A 15881-nucleotide genomic window follows, 5' to 3' on the forward strand; every position below is an offset into this window, starting at 1 on the left:
TTTTAAACATTGCTTTCATGTATTCGAAAAAGTGTTTTGATCGAGGAGTCGCCTGTAGTTATTTTCATTTATGTTTAACTCAGAGTTACTTACCTTATAAATAAATTTCTTGTTCATTTGTAATTTCTTTGTTTCAATGAGAGAATTTTAATTGCTTATCGAATTAGTAAAGTAAAGTATAAAGCTTTAACAATTTAAAATAAAATTTTTAAATGAAAATTCAAAGATCATTAGTCCGTTAGATGAAAGCTAGAAGCATTAATTATTTTTTAGCTCAGGATTTTCAGGTTTAACACTTTCCGTGATCATTGCTTGGATCTTGCTCATATACTGTTTGGGCGAAGTACTGGCAATGGGCACAAGCAACTGACGATGATTAGTGCATCGTGCACAATGTAATTTCAAATAACATGATTTCTTTGGCATACAGAAAATACTCTGTCACAATTATAAACTCAAGTATGCTTAAAATTGAGATATATACGTAGTTTATTGTGTTTTACGTAATGATTCTAGTCATCGTCAGTTAATTTCAGGAAGAAAGAACATTAAGTCAGTAAGTACATACGAGTGCGAAAGTATAAAATATAAAGTGCTGAACTTGGGTGTGGGGGATGTCTCAAGATGGTATGTATGAGAACCGTGGAGTGAATATGTTAGTGTATTTGTCCTTTGCCATTTTTTAAATATAGAGCTAGATAGACAGGTAACACACACTGTCTGGTATGAATGTTAATTATAAGTAGGTTGTGCCAGAGCAGTTTAACACAGTCTCCAAGTCGGATAAGTGCGTTATCCCGTAACCAACCTGCCTCTGTTATTATAACTTAAAAAATCAATGGTAGAACTGGCATCAGCGAAGAATGCCACTCATCTTTGGCTTTGACTATTGATTTTTTAAATTCATATTCGCGGTCGTGGCCCTGAAGTAGGTTTCGAAACAGACGTATATCGTTCTAATTCCGTTCTTATGTTTTATTAATGTTGCAATCACTATGATTGTTGCATATGTACAAGGGTGGTTAAATTTCGCGAATTTTTGTTCTTTCTTTTTTTTGTGATTCGAGACTCTCGACACTAGATTTAGGTTTCAGCAGGAAAGAAGAAAGAAGAGGCTATAAGCCGAAGAGGCCCGACAAATTGTCGTTCAAGAGGGCAACTAATAATGGCTCCACATCCTCTGGGTCATTCAAATGATTCAGAGCATGGGAAGTCATTTCTGTTACTACATTGTCACTATGCTCGCTTTTAGTTTTAGTAGTAGTAGTAGTAATAGTAGTAGTAGTAGTAGTAGTAGTAGTAATAGTAGTAGTAGTAGTAGTAGTAATAGTAGTAGTAGTAGTAGTAGTAATAGTAGTAGTAGTAGTAGTAGTAGTAGTAGTAATAGTCGTAGTAGTAGTAGTAGTAATAGTAGTAGTAGTAGTAGTAGTAGTAGTAGTAATAGTAGTAGTAGTAGTAGTAGTAATAGTAATAATGGTAGTTTGTATCTTGACCTATAAATATCCCGGCTCACCATCCCATTTGGCAAATCGTGGTTGTCTTATTAGTAATACGAGTGATTAATTGCGGTTTAAATTAAAATTGGGCAGTAATCGAAATACCACGCTCGGAATTAATTTCTGTTTTAATTAGAGTTGCGAAAAAGCACTGATTTCGGTTTGGATTAGTGTTGCGATTTATGAGATTTATCGCGATTGTTTTTGTTCGAATTTTGTATTATAATCTAAAAAATATTATTAGAATATGTTGTGTCTCCTTCTATTCAATGTTTAATTAAAAACGTTGATTTTTAATAAAATTTGTGATGCTGTGATCTGATGCTTGCTATCACGAATATTAAAAGTAGCTTTTTATGAAGATAACGATAATTATCTTTACTGAATTCAATTTAAGAGCTAGTGTGGCGATATTTTCCTATCGCGATTAAGGTAATTACATTTTCTCGTTAGTGTTGCGTTTACAAAATGATCACCTCTCTGTATGTAGCGTTGCGTTTACAGAGTGCTCGAAATTTGTCTACTTTAACTGTAGTATTATGTTTCCGTTCCTTTATTACCTGATGTAGCTAAAAAGAATGCATAGCACCGACAAGATACTTAGTCAATGTGTATACTGACATTGACCTAAAATTACATACAGATGGTCATGTATCAATAGTTTCGAATATGTTTCCAATAATATTAAATTGATAACATCGTATATAACACGATAATGATAAGATAGTCATCCGATCATCCCCAACATGAGCATATACGAGAAAGCATTGCATGTCAGGTTTATCTCGTACCACACACCAGATGTACTTACACAATGTTTGTGCACATTGTCTGTGCTTATACCTTATATGTATTTAGAATTATAAAATGTTTTTGGTAATTGAGGGTATCTATTGATTCATAACTTTCGTCTCCAACATGCATATTAATTATTTTTCTATTTTTTATAATTTGTAGACAACAACAAATTTCATTATTATACAGTATAGAATAAAATTGGAAAATTAGACAATTTTCCTGTCGTTAATACAAAAATTGTTACTGTTAGTTGATAATACAGAAAATTCTTACCATATTACGGCAACGGAGTTGCAATTTTGCATTAATATTATTCAGTGGCTAAGTAGAAAATGTAGAACCTCACCGCAGATTTTATCATGCACTTACGCGTTTTTAATTGCATTAGAATTCAATTTGTTTATTGAATTGAACGTGAATGTTAAATGGAAATCTTGGTTTGTATGAAACTTAAAAGCACGGTAACAAAATTTCTATACTATTGCTTCGAAAATGACTTTATAAAAAGTATATAAGTTTGCATATTTGAATAATTTCTTATTGCAATTTATTGTATCAGGAAGGTGACTTTTGAAAGTTTCATTTATAGACAGTACTTAAGTCCTTCTAAATACGATTCTGTAATAAGATAAAAATAAAGAGATTGTGTGCATTCTAATTGTGTGTCAAAATCATCTAGTTTTGATTAGGTACTTTCTCTTTTATTTTTTTAAACTTTGAATTCTATTCGAGGTTTTATATAAGTATACATATAATTAACATTAATTGTTAGATGTTCTGAGCTGGGATAATTCTAATTCGTGGTATGAAATTCTATTACTTATGCAATAATCGAATTTTATAAACATGTCATCTTTTTCTCTCTATGATAATAAAAATAAGATTGAAATAGTCCCAAGGTTTAAAAATCACATCAAAAGAGTTCAAGAAATCATATGTTTGTTTGTACAATTTTATCATACTATTTACGGAAGTTAATTTTCTATGAGATGCTAATTAATATCATTTCTTTTCGTGTTAATAATCTCGATTTACTGAAGTAATAATTGCCACCTACTTTCATCGCGTATTAAAATTTTTACTCCCTCATAATGTCTCCTTTTGTGTCGTGCGCAGTAGAACGCACCACTGTGCTAGGCTGAGAACAAACAGCTTTTGTACCGAGGCAGCTAATTAATTTCTCATTGTGTTAATTTGCTGCGATACCAGCGTACAAGGCCGGTATTGCGTAATTAACACCTGAGCGCAAAGAAGCAGATAGAAGGACGTAGGCATTTTAAATGAAATACACCAATGGGACGTTATAAAATCCGTATACTTGCATACTTTCTACATCAACAGATATCTATGCATCGATAAATACAGACAGGATACTGTAATGACAAAAGGAAGACTATTTCCTACGACCGATTATTATTTATTGTTGTTGGGTTTCTACGAAGTGGATCCGCGCGAATAATGTTCATGTATACATGTTGATATCGATACAACCGAATGCAACAGATGTGTTGCCACTATTTTGCTAAATAAATATCCTTACTTCTCTTTTGCTCGCTATGTTAATCGAACGAATATATGAATTGTGCAGTCATTGTGCGTGTGGTATGCGCGATTGTCCGATTACAATGCTTGAGGTGTGCGAATAAGTGTATTATTCGGATAAGTCGGGATTTCAGTATTAAAATAGTAATTTTTCCTTTTCCTGCTGTACTATGGAGAAAAAATTCAAATTAATTATTATTCTTTCCTTGATTTACATTATATTTGACTAGAATTCCTATGATATATAAAAATGTCTGTATTGATAACTGTAAACGTATATCTCTATACCTGTAATGGGTGATGAATGTGTGTAATATTTTCCGAATAATACAAATATTCGCATATTATACATAACATTTGACTGTCATTAAATTATGAAAAAATTCAGTGACGTTCGCGAGATTGCACGTTTCGTATAAATTACATGAATGTGATCGATGTAATTAGCGCTATTAAATAAATCACAGTGATCCTCTTTACGATCACGATCGAAGGATATTCGTTCCAACGTTCATTCCCCGATTTTCACGTCCTCCATGTTGTCCTTCTTCCAATTAGTCGGGGCTGGTAATTTCCGATTGCTGCGATCCAAATTAGTTCTAGTTTTGAAGCATTTTCGGCAAGTCAATCGCCAGAATGCAAGCCTGAAGTCGGCCGAGTAGAAGGCATAGATGAATGGATTTATAGCCGAATTAATCCAGCCTGAAATAAGTCAAAAAGTTATTAAACAATTTAATATAACTATTCATTTAGGTTGTTAAAAATATTTAACAATACACACATATATATATCAAAGTTAATGATATCTCGCAGTGAGAAATAAAAATGAAGCAATTGTAATTTAATATCTTACGAAATGTAAAATGTATACATATACCCCTTATTATTAAATGGATAAAATGTTCTTCATTACAAATTCCTCCACATTTAATTTCTCCGATCTTAAAGCTTTTATTGTCACCTTCGCAATAGCTATGAAATTAAAATGTTTTGTATACTAAAAAGGAAAAGATGATCATAAAATCTACCATATATTGTAGTAATGCCGAGATGCGTATCCCGTACAATGGAATTGGAATTTCATTGGAAAGTGGTTATTGCTGTCACCAGCCTATTGCACTTACTTCGAACTTTTGGGTTTCCACTTATTTTGATCAATAAAACATAGTCTGTTCGGAAAAAATTCCGAACTACGGAAGAGATCCGAAAGTGGGTCGACCACTTTATCACCTCGAAAGTAGAATCATTTTTCACTTTTATAGAATTTCACTCTTATCCGAAAAATATTGGAAGCAGTAGATAACGAGGGATAATTTAACCAGCTCAGCTAACTCGTTCTAACTAATTTGGATTATGTCAATTATAAAACATCGATAAAGATTTTCGATGTCGAAAAGAAATTACCTCTACTTTCACAGGTCTTTTATTAAAAGTTTCAATGTTGGATGTTGAAAGTAGAAAGTAGAAATTAATTACGAAGAATAAAATCAGGCGAATGTCAGTGGAAGGGAGCCTTGTTATTTACTTTTTAGACAAAAATTTACATAAACCCATAAAGGGAGATGTACATCATATAAAGTCCTTAATGAGGACCAATTAATTGTAAAATTTCAACAAATAAGCTGTTTGCATAAAGTGCATAAATTGACCACGATCCTTTATCGAGTACAACTTCGACTGCTTTATGATAATTACCTAGCCAAGTTAGCGCAGGCATCAGAATATCTGGTGGTTCCATAGGCACGAAAGGAGTGGCCAAGTAGAGGATGAAGAATGGTAACCAACAGGCGACGAATCCACCTACGACCACTGCTAAAGTAGCAGCGGTTTTTGTCTCTCGTGCAACTCTGTTGATGCAACTCTGCTGATGGCTGCGGACAATCCCAGACCTTTTGCTCGTGCTAGGAGGTTCCGCTTCGTCGGATGCCCTGTCGCACGTCACGCTACTGGTTACGCATTCTGTTCTTCGTACTCTGATGCTCTTTGCACGCTCGATCTGCAGAAAATTGCAGCAAATTGAAATTCTTCCTAGCGACAAATTGGATACAACAAAATAAAATAACAAGGAGAGATGGGGCAGTGTACACGTGTACCTTTAATTGTACAAGTGCGATATTATAGTATCTTACTTTCTAGAAAAATTAGTTAGTGTTTGTAAAACTTTATAGGAATAAATTTATATTATTCTACAAAAATATTAAGTTTCAAAGAGCTTATCAATTTTTCAAGTTTATCGTAAAAATATCGCAGAGATAGGATACAAGATTTTGGTGTCACTATCGAAAGCAATATCGAGCAAGTCTGCGCTTCCATATTCATAAGTTTCGCATTACCTACTGGAAATCTGTCGAACGGTGTCATCATAACAGGTTTGTAAGCATTAGTATCAATAGATTGAAATTGCGAATCGATTTCTCATTTATATACGCTTATCAGTCTTTCCGAGCAAACTGGACTGCGTCTGATTCGTTCCTGCAGTTTCTAATTGCAATGAATTGTAGAATTTTTGAAATTCAACATTTTATTCCAGATATTTGATTCATTGTCCAAAGAAATGTTCTTGTCTTGTTCACCGTTTATACGGCAACATATTAATTAAATATATTATATAGCTATGTTTTATTACTTTGTTTTCCTTTTAGACTTTGCAAAATCATAAGATAATTTTATGCACTTCTATGCATCGATTACACATATATATTTGGGATTGTACTGATCGATTAATTTCTTCTAAAACTCTATTGATTATAATTGATTCAATATTATTACTGACTGAAATCTGATAAATTGATTTGGTGTATCGGCTATAACAAATGTTCGTATTATTTTTCAGTGCACTCTAAATTCCTTCTCATTTCTTTTTTCAAGTTGCTCAGCACACGAGTTATATCCCGTATGCCTTCAGGGAAACACGTTGTGCAAATAGGTATTTTCTCGTTGGAGATGAAAAGTTGCGTAAATTAATATAGCTAGAAGCGTAGGAGTTTATTTCCAAAGAAAGCGTAATGATGCTTTACAGATGCTTGGCGCATAAAAATGTGTCCTGTTAATTAGAGAATATGCTTTCCTTCACTTCGTCTTAATTCTTCTTATCTACATTTTTGTATACTTGTGATTGTTTCCGTATTCACAGAATTGGATCGAAAATATTTTTATAACCACAAAGTTTTGCATAAATATTTCATTAAAATATAAATAAAGATTATTCATTTTCTAATGCTCAATTGCTCTAATAAATGCAATAAAAAATAACAAAGTCTCTAATTTTTAATTTTTTACGCTTTCAAACAACCTCCATCTTTTAAAGAGTTCGGAGAATATAAGAAAATAATCTGTCAGAGAATGCTTACCAAAACGTTGCGACGTGGTCGAATGTTTTCGCTCTCGGTAGCTTCGAGATTTCTGTGTCGGCTGGCAATCACGCAGGATATTCTACCGTATACGTAAAGCATTACCAACATCGGTAGGAAAAAAGAACCCATCGCGGAAAATATCACGTATGAAGAGTCCATGTTGTACGAGCATTTTTTAGTGTCACGATTCGTCGCACGTGGAAAGCATCCCAGCAGAGGTGGACTGGTGATAGCGCCAGCTAGCACCCATACTGCGACAATCATCAATCCAGCCAATCTCTTGCTTCGTCGTCGTCGGCTGTATATCAGCGGTTGAGTTACGGCTAGGTACCTTCGATGAAAATGAAATTCATTTAGGAAGCACGTGGGAACAACTAAGCGACGAATTCAGATAGAAGTTCTTAATTAAAATAAAGGTAGACCCATTTCACACCACGCTTTTCACAGTTTTAGTTGTAAATTGCAGAGAGAAAGAGAAATAGAGAGAGAGAGAGAGAGAGCGTTATGTATTTGAACGAGTCTAAGTTTGATGAGCGCGATTTAATTTGGAAAATGCAACGGCTTATAAAAGATAGTTCAATCTATAAAAGAAATCATAATTGTACACAATAGAATTGTAATTGGTGAAAGTTTAATAAATTTCATTAATCTCGTCACTTGTTTCCACATCGCAGCGTCATAAGTATCGTCACAGTGGCTCGACCGGGAACTTCTAATTTGCAGTGACACGGCACAGCTATATCTCTACGGGTTAAGCATCGATCGATATAAATCGCGCGGATACGAAAAGCTTGCACGTGATCGGCCAGTTAATTTGTACCGAATCGGTTCCTCTCAGTTTCAGAAAATCTCCTATAAACTTTAAACGATTTCGTTTCTACGAGGCAAGAAGACCGGATTCTCGTCTACTAAACGGGAAACTTGCAGTTCCGGTATTCGACCATCAGCCTACGTAACTGGCGTTGGTCACTCTATTCGCGCGCAGTAAAATTTCTTGCGGTAATCTCGTTCCATTTACGTGCCATGGTTCGGGAATGCGGCCAACCACTCACCTGTCTATGGATATGGCGCATAACGATAGGATGCTGGCAGTACAGAGAAGAATATCGAGGGAGACCCATGAGTCGCAGAGCACCTCGCCTAATTGCCAGGTACCACCTGTGAGCTTCGTCAAATTTATTTCATTAGACACCTTGTTCAAGATAGCTCGTTAATGAATGCTTAAATGCGCATGGATTTGTAATTGACACATCGAGCACTATACACGTTAAGCTATAAACGATATCATAAACTTGGGAGAAATTGGCAGGATTTTATCGCGTAACAGGAAATTTAAAATATTTATATCTTATTTAAATATCTTATTATAATATTACATTCTCTATTGTACATATATATATGCATTATTGCGTGTTAATTGGCTCAATTATGAGATAACATTTGTAAATGTTATGTAAAAAGTGTTAGTAGTGAAGATTGCATTAATTTACAATTATGTTGGTATTTCAATTTATTTTCATTTTAATGCGTAATTCATTCATTGTTTTATTTTTATTCGTTTCAATGGTAAATTAATTCTTTTATCGATTTTTCTTTTTACTATTTACAGAGAATACTTGGTTGTATCTGCTGGTGTGATAAGCAAATATTTTATTAACTCGAAAGTTCTTGACGCTTCTAACATAATACAGGCAATGCCTATTACCTTTGATACTGCACTTCATGATTATGATGGGTAGTATCGGTAGAGAAAATCTATTATATTATAAATTGTTTATTTTCAAATCAATAGAATTGTTTTATACGTGAAATTAGGCAAAGCGGATGAAGCATATTATTTTCTTCCGAAACAAATCCATTTGTTTTGAACACATCAAAGGCTCACGGTGATGTCATTGTACCAGACGTCTACGCTTTTAGTCTAACATGATGGCATTCGCCGGCTAAATATACGTGTTCGTAGCACTTAAAAGGGTTAAACAGCCGCGAGCTGCCCGTCAAGCTCATTCACCTGAGCGCACACAAGCCTACAAGACTCCAATCTCATTGTGGTGTTGATTGCTTCGCGAGTGATAGCAATATAGTTGGTGCCAAAAACATACCACGATTATAAAGTTAATCAAGTATTGACATTTAAATATTCGAGTAGATTAACAGATATTTGAGAAAATAAAGATCTGAAATCGATAACGCTTCTATAATACTTATTTACATATTTCGACAGTGTCGTGTTCAATTGGAATCCTTCGCGATATTTTCATAAAGTGTGCGAATATCAGATCGTTCCTGCGTGACAATTTTGAAATCTCGAGAAATATGCGCGATCTCATTGTTTTAAAAAATTTAATTAACTGCACATCATTTTACAAAGTCTTATTTGGAATTGATTAACGTAGGGATGTTTTCTACATTAATTGTCGCTCATTTTATTCTAAATTATATCTAGAGTAGCATGTTAAATTAATGACCTAATAAATACGTAATAACGACATAATAAAACTTTCTTTATGAAACGGTCGCATGTTATGCGGGCAACAGATGCTGACCCGCATCATTGTAGAACTAATCTAAATCCGTTGTGCAACTTTGGCCACATGACTATTGCACGGCATGGTCAAATACACAGTGTTTCACTTACAATAAATGCTTTACAAAAAGTATATATAACCATCCAAAGTATTCGGACATCTGGTGCAATTCGATGAAAAGGTTTGCAGTCTGGTTATAATTTTAAAGTTTTAACAGAAGTTTCCGAAGTTCTGTCTGCAGGTACTTCGATATCAGAATGAATCGATACTCTTACAAATGGCAACGCTATGAGAGCCAGAAAAACACCGTATATCTCATAAATATTATTTTATCGCTTGCACTTGCAATTATTTAGAAATATAATATTCGATTTACAACGTTTTGTAAAAATTACGATAGTGGACTTCAATGATGATCAATGAAAATGATGTTAAGAAAACGCAGAATTTTTGGCTAGATTCTCGAAAAAAGTTTCACGCCTATTCGACTATTATTCAAATCTATTTGCAAGTACTACTTCTTTTTCTTGAAATATTTATAGAGAGTTTGAATCTAATCGGCCAATGTTCGATCTTATCTGCGACGTACTTGAGTTCATCAGTAGGCATTAATAATGCCCAAAGGCAGTTTTCGGATAACGACTAAAGTCGACGCTACGAACAGAAGGGTTAAAGTGGACCATCCGACGAACACAGTCAGGCTGACCCATGAAGCACGAAAGAGACGCGCGCAAACTTCCGTTAGCTTTGCAAATTATTTGGTGGAGTATCTCAGAACGCGCTGATATTTGAAGTTTGTTTTCATTCGTTTGCCCTTACCGTGCACGCGGTGTTCCATTTTAATCTGTAAATGGATGGAGGAGAAAGTACGTAGGTTTTAGCCGATACAATTGAATTTAACGGGTCAGGATTGGATAGGTAAAGCCAAACCGAGCTGTTTAAAGATCGTTCTTATTTTCAGTTTGGTCGAGTTGGGTGCTATTACACTTTGGTCTAGAAAACTTGGTTTCCACTCGCTAAAGTTATTAGAGAATGGTTTCAAAACAATTTCTGTTTTCCATTAGAGTGTAGTACTATAAGTGACTACTGTAAACGTTCCTCTACCTCCCTCAAACTTACATTGAACACTGTTCTCAAGTTCACTTACTAAGTAATAATAATTAATTAAACGAGGATAATTAATGATCAGGTGATGTAATAATCGTACATAAATGCGGGAATTAAAGGAACAACGAGAGGGGTTAAGGCTCGTTTTCAGAATGACACAAGACTTCTAGTTCAGAACCGCGACTGATATTTCACTGTCGAAGAATTCCTACTAACTTGTATAGAATTTATCGGTGCAATTTGTCAATAGATAACTAAAAGTGGACCGGTGCATCAGTGTTACCGACAGAGATTAATGATAAGCTGTTAAACACTCGTTATCACGTGAAATTTATTTCACTTCTGACTTGCTCGATATAATGCTGCTTGTCGTTGTAGCGAGAAACTTTTATCACCCAGATTGAGTTTACTTAAGAAGTTATTTTTTTGGTCACAAAAGTTTGACTTCTTCCTTATTCTAAGTTAGTTAACCTATTTTTAACGCCAGATGTTTTCGTATGATCTTCGAACAAATTAGATATTTAATTTAAGAATTCAAGAATGTACAGCTTCAAATGTATCAAATTCATTTTCTACCATTTCAGTGCTGACACTCAGATAACACGTGACTTACAATTAGTTAGTAATAATTTAAATAATAGCAGTAAATCCAGACACTGCATATGCTTCATTATTTTTTATTCCTCCACTTTTTAAATGTCTAATTGTCAGTAAAATATGCTATCACAAAGCTCGTTCCAAAAGGCGTCACGCGACGACGAGCTTAATGCTTACTGCGACGAGATTTAATCTCGTGCAATCTTCTACAGGGTTGACAATTTTTCATATTAAAAAAAAAATAATTTTTTTTTTAGTAGTGATGTTGTGTATGATATAATTTAAAGAAAAGGCGCGCGTATAATTCCATGCTACAAACCTGGCGTAGATAGCATGATTCGACTCGGTTTTGCAGAAATTATTTCGAAAAATGTAGGCGATGAAAGAATCTAATGCACAGAAGGACGTCACGTACGTGAACTTTTTACGTATAGTAAAAAGAATAATTATACCGGCGCATAAATTAAAATAATTCATGTAAATCTATGCAAAAATACCACCTGTATTAATTATAACATTGAAATTATTACCATGGCACTCGAAAGAGAATTTGCTTATTTAAATGAAAGTATTTTTTCGCTGTTGCATTGTTATAAGATGTTTGATAATAACGTACCAGTATTGTAACGACACAATCTCATTTCGCAATCACTGCGCTCTTTCATATTTGTTTCATTGAAACACAGTATCATACACTTTAATGCGCAACACTTTCAGATTAATGTTTTGTACCTCGCATCATTATTCACGTCGTAATACTTTTCATCTTACCTTCCTTCTGTAGCGCGTAACGCAACAAAGAGACGTAAAAGAAAATGTGGAACATCATTGTACGTGTTTCCTTTCTTCAGTCAAAGGACGCGTGGGTGTGTTATACATGGTTCAGCTTTGGGCGTGTTCAAGCCATTGTACGCCTTTTAATACTTTATCCCATTATGTAGAATGTAGAATGGAGATCTCATAACGTCTTGAGATGGTGGACTTTCGGATTCGTTTCGAAAGAATGGGCAACGGAATAAAAACTCTTTGACTGCAATTTCGAAAGTTTTGGTAAGAAAGCTTGTCCCCGTTTGCGTAACGACTGTATAATTTCATTTGGGAACGTGATCCCTGCTTTTTTGCCAGCTTCTGAGATTTAGCAGTCGTTTGAGAAGATGTACGGAAGCTTTGCTTTTCAGAATTTTGATTATTCATTAAGAATTTCCGCCGTTTATACTTTGTGACCATAATGACGACATCGATAAAATTATTATACGGATTGAAATACGATGAACGAAATTTTTTATGGAAGTTACATATGAGATTTATGAGAAGAGATTTCAGTTTTATGTACCTTTAAAAAAATCCAACTAAGGGATATAGCTACAGGCATAAAAGAAACACCATGTTCTTTCATATACGAATTCACTTTGTAGAAGTAAAGCCAGTCGTTGGAGATTGAGACGCTTTTATTTCGATCTTCACAAAAGATCCGAAATGCGAAACCGTTCACGTAAAAAGATTTGCCATAAAAGAAAAAGAGCAGCAAATTATCGGTCTATTAAAAAGAACTTTTTTATTATTTATAAGATACAGTTTTCATTTCGGTTAATTTCAATCAATCTTATCATTTGTGATACGAAACTAAGTAACATAATCTTCAAGTAATATAGCCTTTAATATATCTTCAACAACAATTTCAGTTGTCGATAACACTTCTCAGTTACTATTTATAGACGTTCAATGTACAACTGTATATCTGCTTATGAATCTTAGCAGACTCCGCTTTAATTAACATCCGGTTAATTGTACAGAATGTTTTAATTCGTCTGGTGAAAAGAGGCTGCAAATAAATAATTCGTAGTCTAGAAGAGTGCTCTTGCGATCGACTACGACGTTCGTTATTCTCATTGGTATTCCTTTTTGCCGACGATGATGCGCAGTGGAAGCGCAACTTTTACCCAAGCAGTGCAACTCTTGATCGTGTTATTTTGTTACGCGAGTTGCCAGAGTAACTATCTACTAGCTGGCGAAGACTTAATTGACACCGGAAATTACGTTACTTCACGGTCTCTTTGGAATGAATTCACCGTGAGAATTAACCGCAGAATTCTTGCGATACTCATTCTGATTCTCGTTTCACAGTAATACAAAGATATACAGCGCCGACAAGAGGTATTTGTACAGATACAGTTTCCAGTCATCTGAGGCACAGTTTCCATTGGAGCGTTTTCTTTTATCACTTTCACAGTATCAACGCTTTTATTAATACGAAAAGACTACTAAGCGATACAAATTTCAATACACTTGAATGAATCTAATTTAATTAGTATATAAATATTACAAATACAAATACTCTTTCTCGCCACTGTAAGTATTGAATGTCGTAACGTATAAGAGAAATATAATAAATCTTTCTTCGTCATTTTCCACATATACATATAGAGTGTTTGATATTTGCGGGAATAAAAGATGCGATAGAAATTCAACGTTCGCGAAAATATAAATTTGCATATGAATGCACAGTCCAGTCACGACGATATATACCAGTGTTATATCATAACGATCTTGTATTTTCTAATACCAAAGTTTTCTAAAAAACGCACTTTAATAGTTTCTTGAATGTGTTTCAATAATTAGTTTAACTTTTTTAAAGTAATATATATACTTTAATTTGTAAGTATGTTTAGTTTTCTAATAAATCTTTTTGAACGAGATCAAGGAGTACCATTGAAAAGAATTATTATAGAAAATAATTTGTAAAGGTTTCCTATTATCTGTACTTATCCTGGAACTAGAACATATAATCATGCTAAGCAAGAAAAAGTGGTCATTCCTAGTGAGAATCGTGGACATTAAGAATCGTCTTCGCAGCATTCGGTTGATTGGATAGCGCTCGTACCGTATCGAAGAGCATTCATTACAGACCAGCTCTGCTCCAATTTATATGCAAAATTACTTTTCGCTCTTGAAGAAAAACGAAGAATCAATGTTGGTAATCGTCACGTGACACTTTGGAGCTGAATGGCTAATACGTTAAGAAAATAACGAGAAATCTGTGATTCATTTTTAGATGGTTACAAGTAAATGTGTTAATAACAGACTTTTAAAGCAGAGATGGAGAGCTTCGTAAATGTTACTAAAATTATTATTTATTCTGAAATGATTTTACTAATATCAGTATAATTCAATGAAATTCTATTATATCACTCTTAATGTTACTTTTAATATTCTACCATTAAGTAATTTATCTTTTAATAGAGTACAGTGCCGTGACGTACATTTTGTTCCAATTATAATTTAGTTTAGAATTTTCAAATCAGAATGTTTATAGTATTAAATTGACTCGCTGATTACTCTTGTACATAATTTATATATTTCCATCGTGTAAACGTGCAACGAGGGAGACCGTCCGTTGCCTGCTGTGGAACGTTTTACGATATAATCTAGCTTTTTTTAAAACGCTGGTACGCGTGAACACCATTAACACAGTGATCATTTATAACCGTGACCTCCTCGACTTTTATAGCATGATAAATCGTTCCAATGTTCTCAATCGCAGAATCCCACGAAATCTCGCGCTGTTGATTTACGTAACAGCGATACATACAGAACTCCTGCACGAACAGCTTTGGCTTTTCAGTAGAAAGGCACGCGAGGTTTCATACGTTCTCATAATCGATCAATTATCGTTGATCTGTACTACTTAGTTTCATTACTGTTCCGTTTTATCGCATTTTCGCCACATGTTTTATTTCTCTATGCCTATATTTACTTTTTCCCTTTCTTGTTAGTTTATTTCGAAGAACTTTTATCATTTTTATTTTTCTACTTGTATTCGTTTCCCAAATCTTTTGCATTTATTTCTATTCTCCCATTGCTATATTAATTTTTTATTTTTCCCTTTTCTCTGTATGCCTATATAGGATTCGTAATACTCTTATTTTTATTTTTAAATACTTTTATATACCTGCAACAATACCGCCGGTGGCATCACAGCCAAGCCAACCAGCAAATCCGCAGCCGCCAGGCTGGACACGAAACAATTAGTAACAGACCGTAAACGCCTAGTTGTTATCACAGCGGCAATTACTAGAGTGTTGCCCACCTGCCATACAGTAAAAAGTATACATTTTATTTTATGAAATCGATGAAATAGTGATTGATGGATACTACACTTAAAAAAAAAGAAAGCGGAAAAAGTAACAACCATGTTATATATAGTTATATATTTTACATTAAATATGAAATTTTAAAATCACTATAAAATGCATGTAATTTATAAAATGGACAAATACAAATGAACGTCAAATTGAGTTTTAGTTTAAAACATTTTTCGCTGATTGTTTGAATTAATTAGGTATTTATTTACGATAATGTTCATTGTATAGTTTGAAATCATGCTCGAATTAAACACTGAAACATACGCCATTATCTGTCAATATCATTGGAGATTCATTCAAAACGTATAAAAAATCTCC

At 34.0% G+C, this 15881-nt stretch overlaps 1 protein-coding gene across 3 annotated transcripts in view; it reads right to left on the minus strand.

Annotated features, from left to right (window-relative positions):
- Positions 1 to 3590: 3590 nt before the first annotated feature.
- LOC100642236 (tyramine receptor 1) overlaps positions 3591 to 15881 on the minus strand; it is a 100424-nt gene continuing 88133 nt past the window's right edge. For all 3 annotated transcript variants that reach the window (XM_003393289.4, XM_003393288.4, XM_048410075.1), the window contains 5 exons: positions 15371 to 15508; positions 8242 to 8354; positions 7187 to 7520; positions 5532 to 5832; positions 3591 to 4538 (listed from right to left, as the gene is read on the minus strand). In XM_003393289.4, the coding sequence (XP_003393337.1) occupies positions 4348 to 4538; positions 5532 to 5832; positions 7187 to 7520; positions 8242 to 8354; positions 15371 to 15508 (1077 nt within the window). In that variant the 3' untranslated portion in view covers positions 3591 to 4347. The remainder of the gene's footprint in view (positions 4539 to 5531; positions 5833 to 7186; positions 7521 to 8241; positions 8355 to 15370; positions 15509 to 15881) is intronic.

This window comes from Bombus terrestris, chromosome 1 (genome assembly GCF_910591885.1).
Source record: "Bombus terrestris chromosome 1, iyBomTerr1.2, whole genome shotgun sequence".
Taxonomy (NCBI): Eukaryota; Metazoa; Arthropoda; class Insecta; order Hymenoptera; family Apidae; genus Bombus; species Bombus terrestris.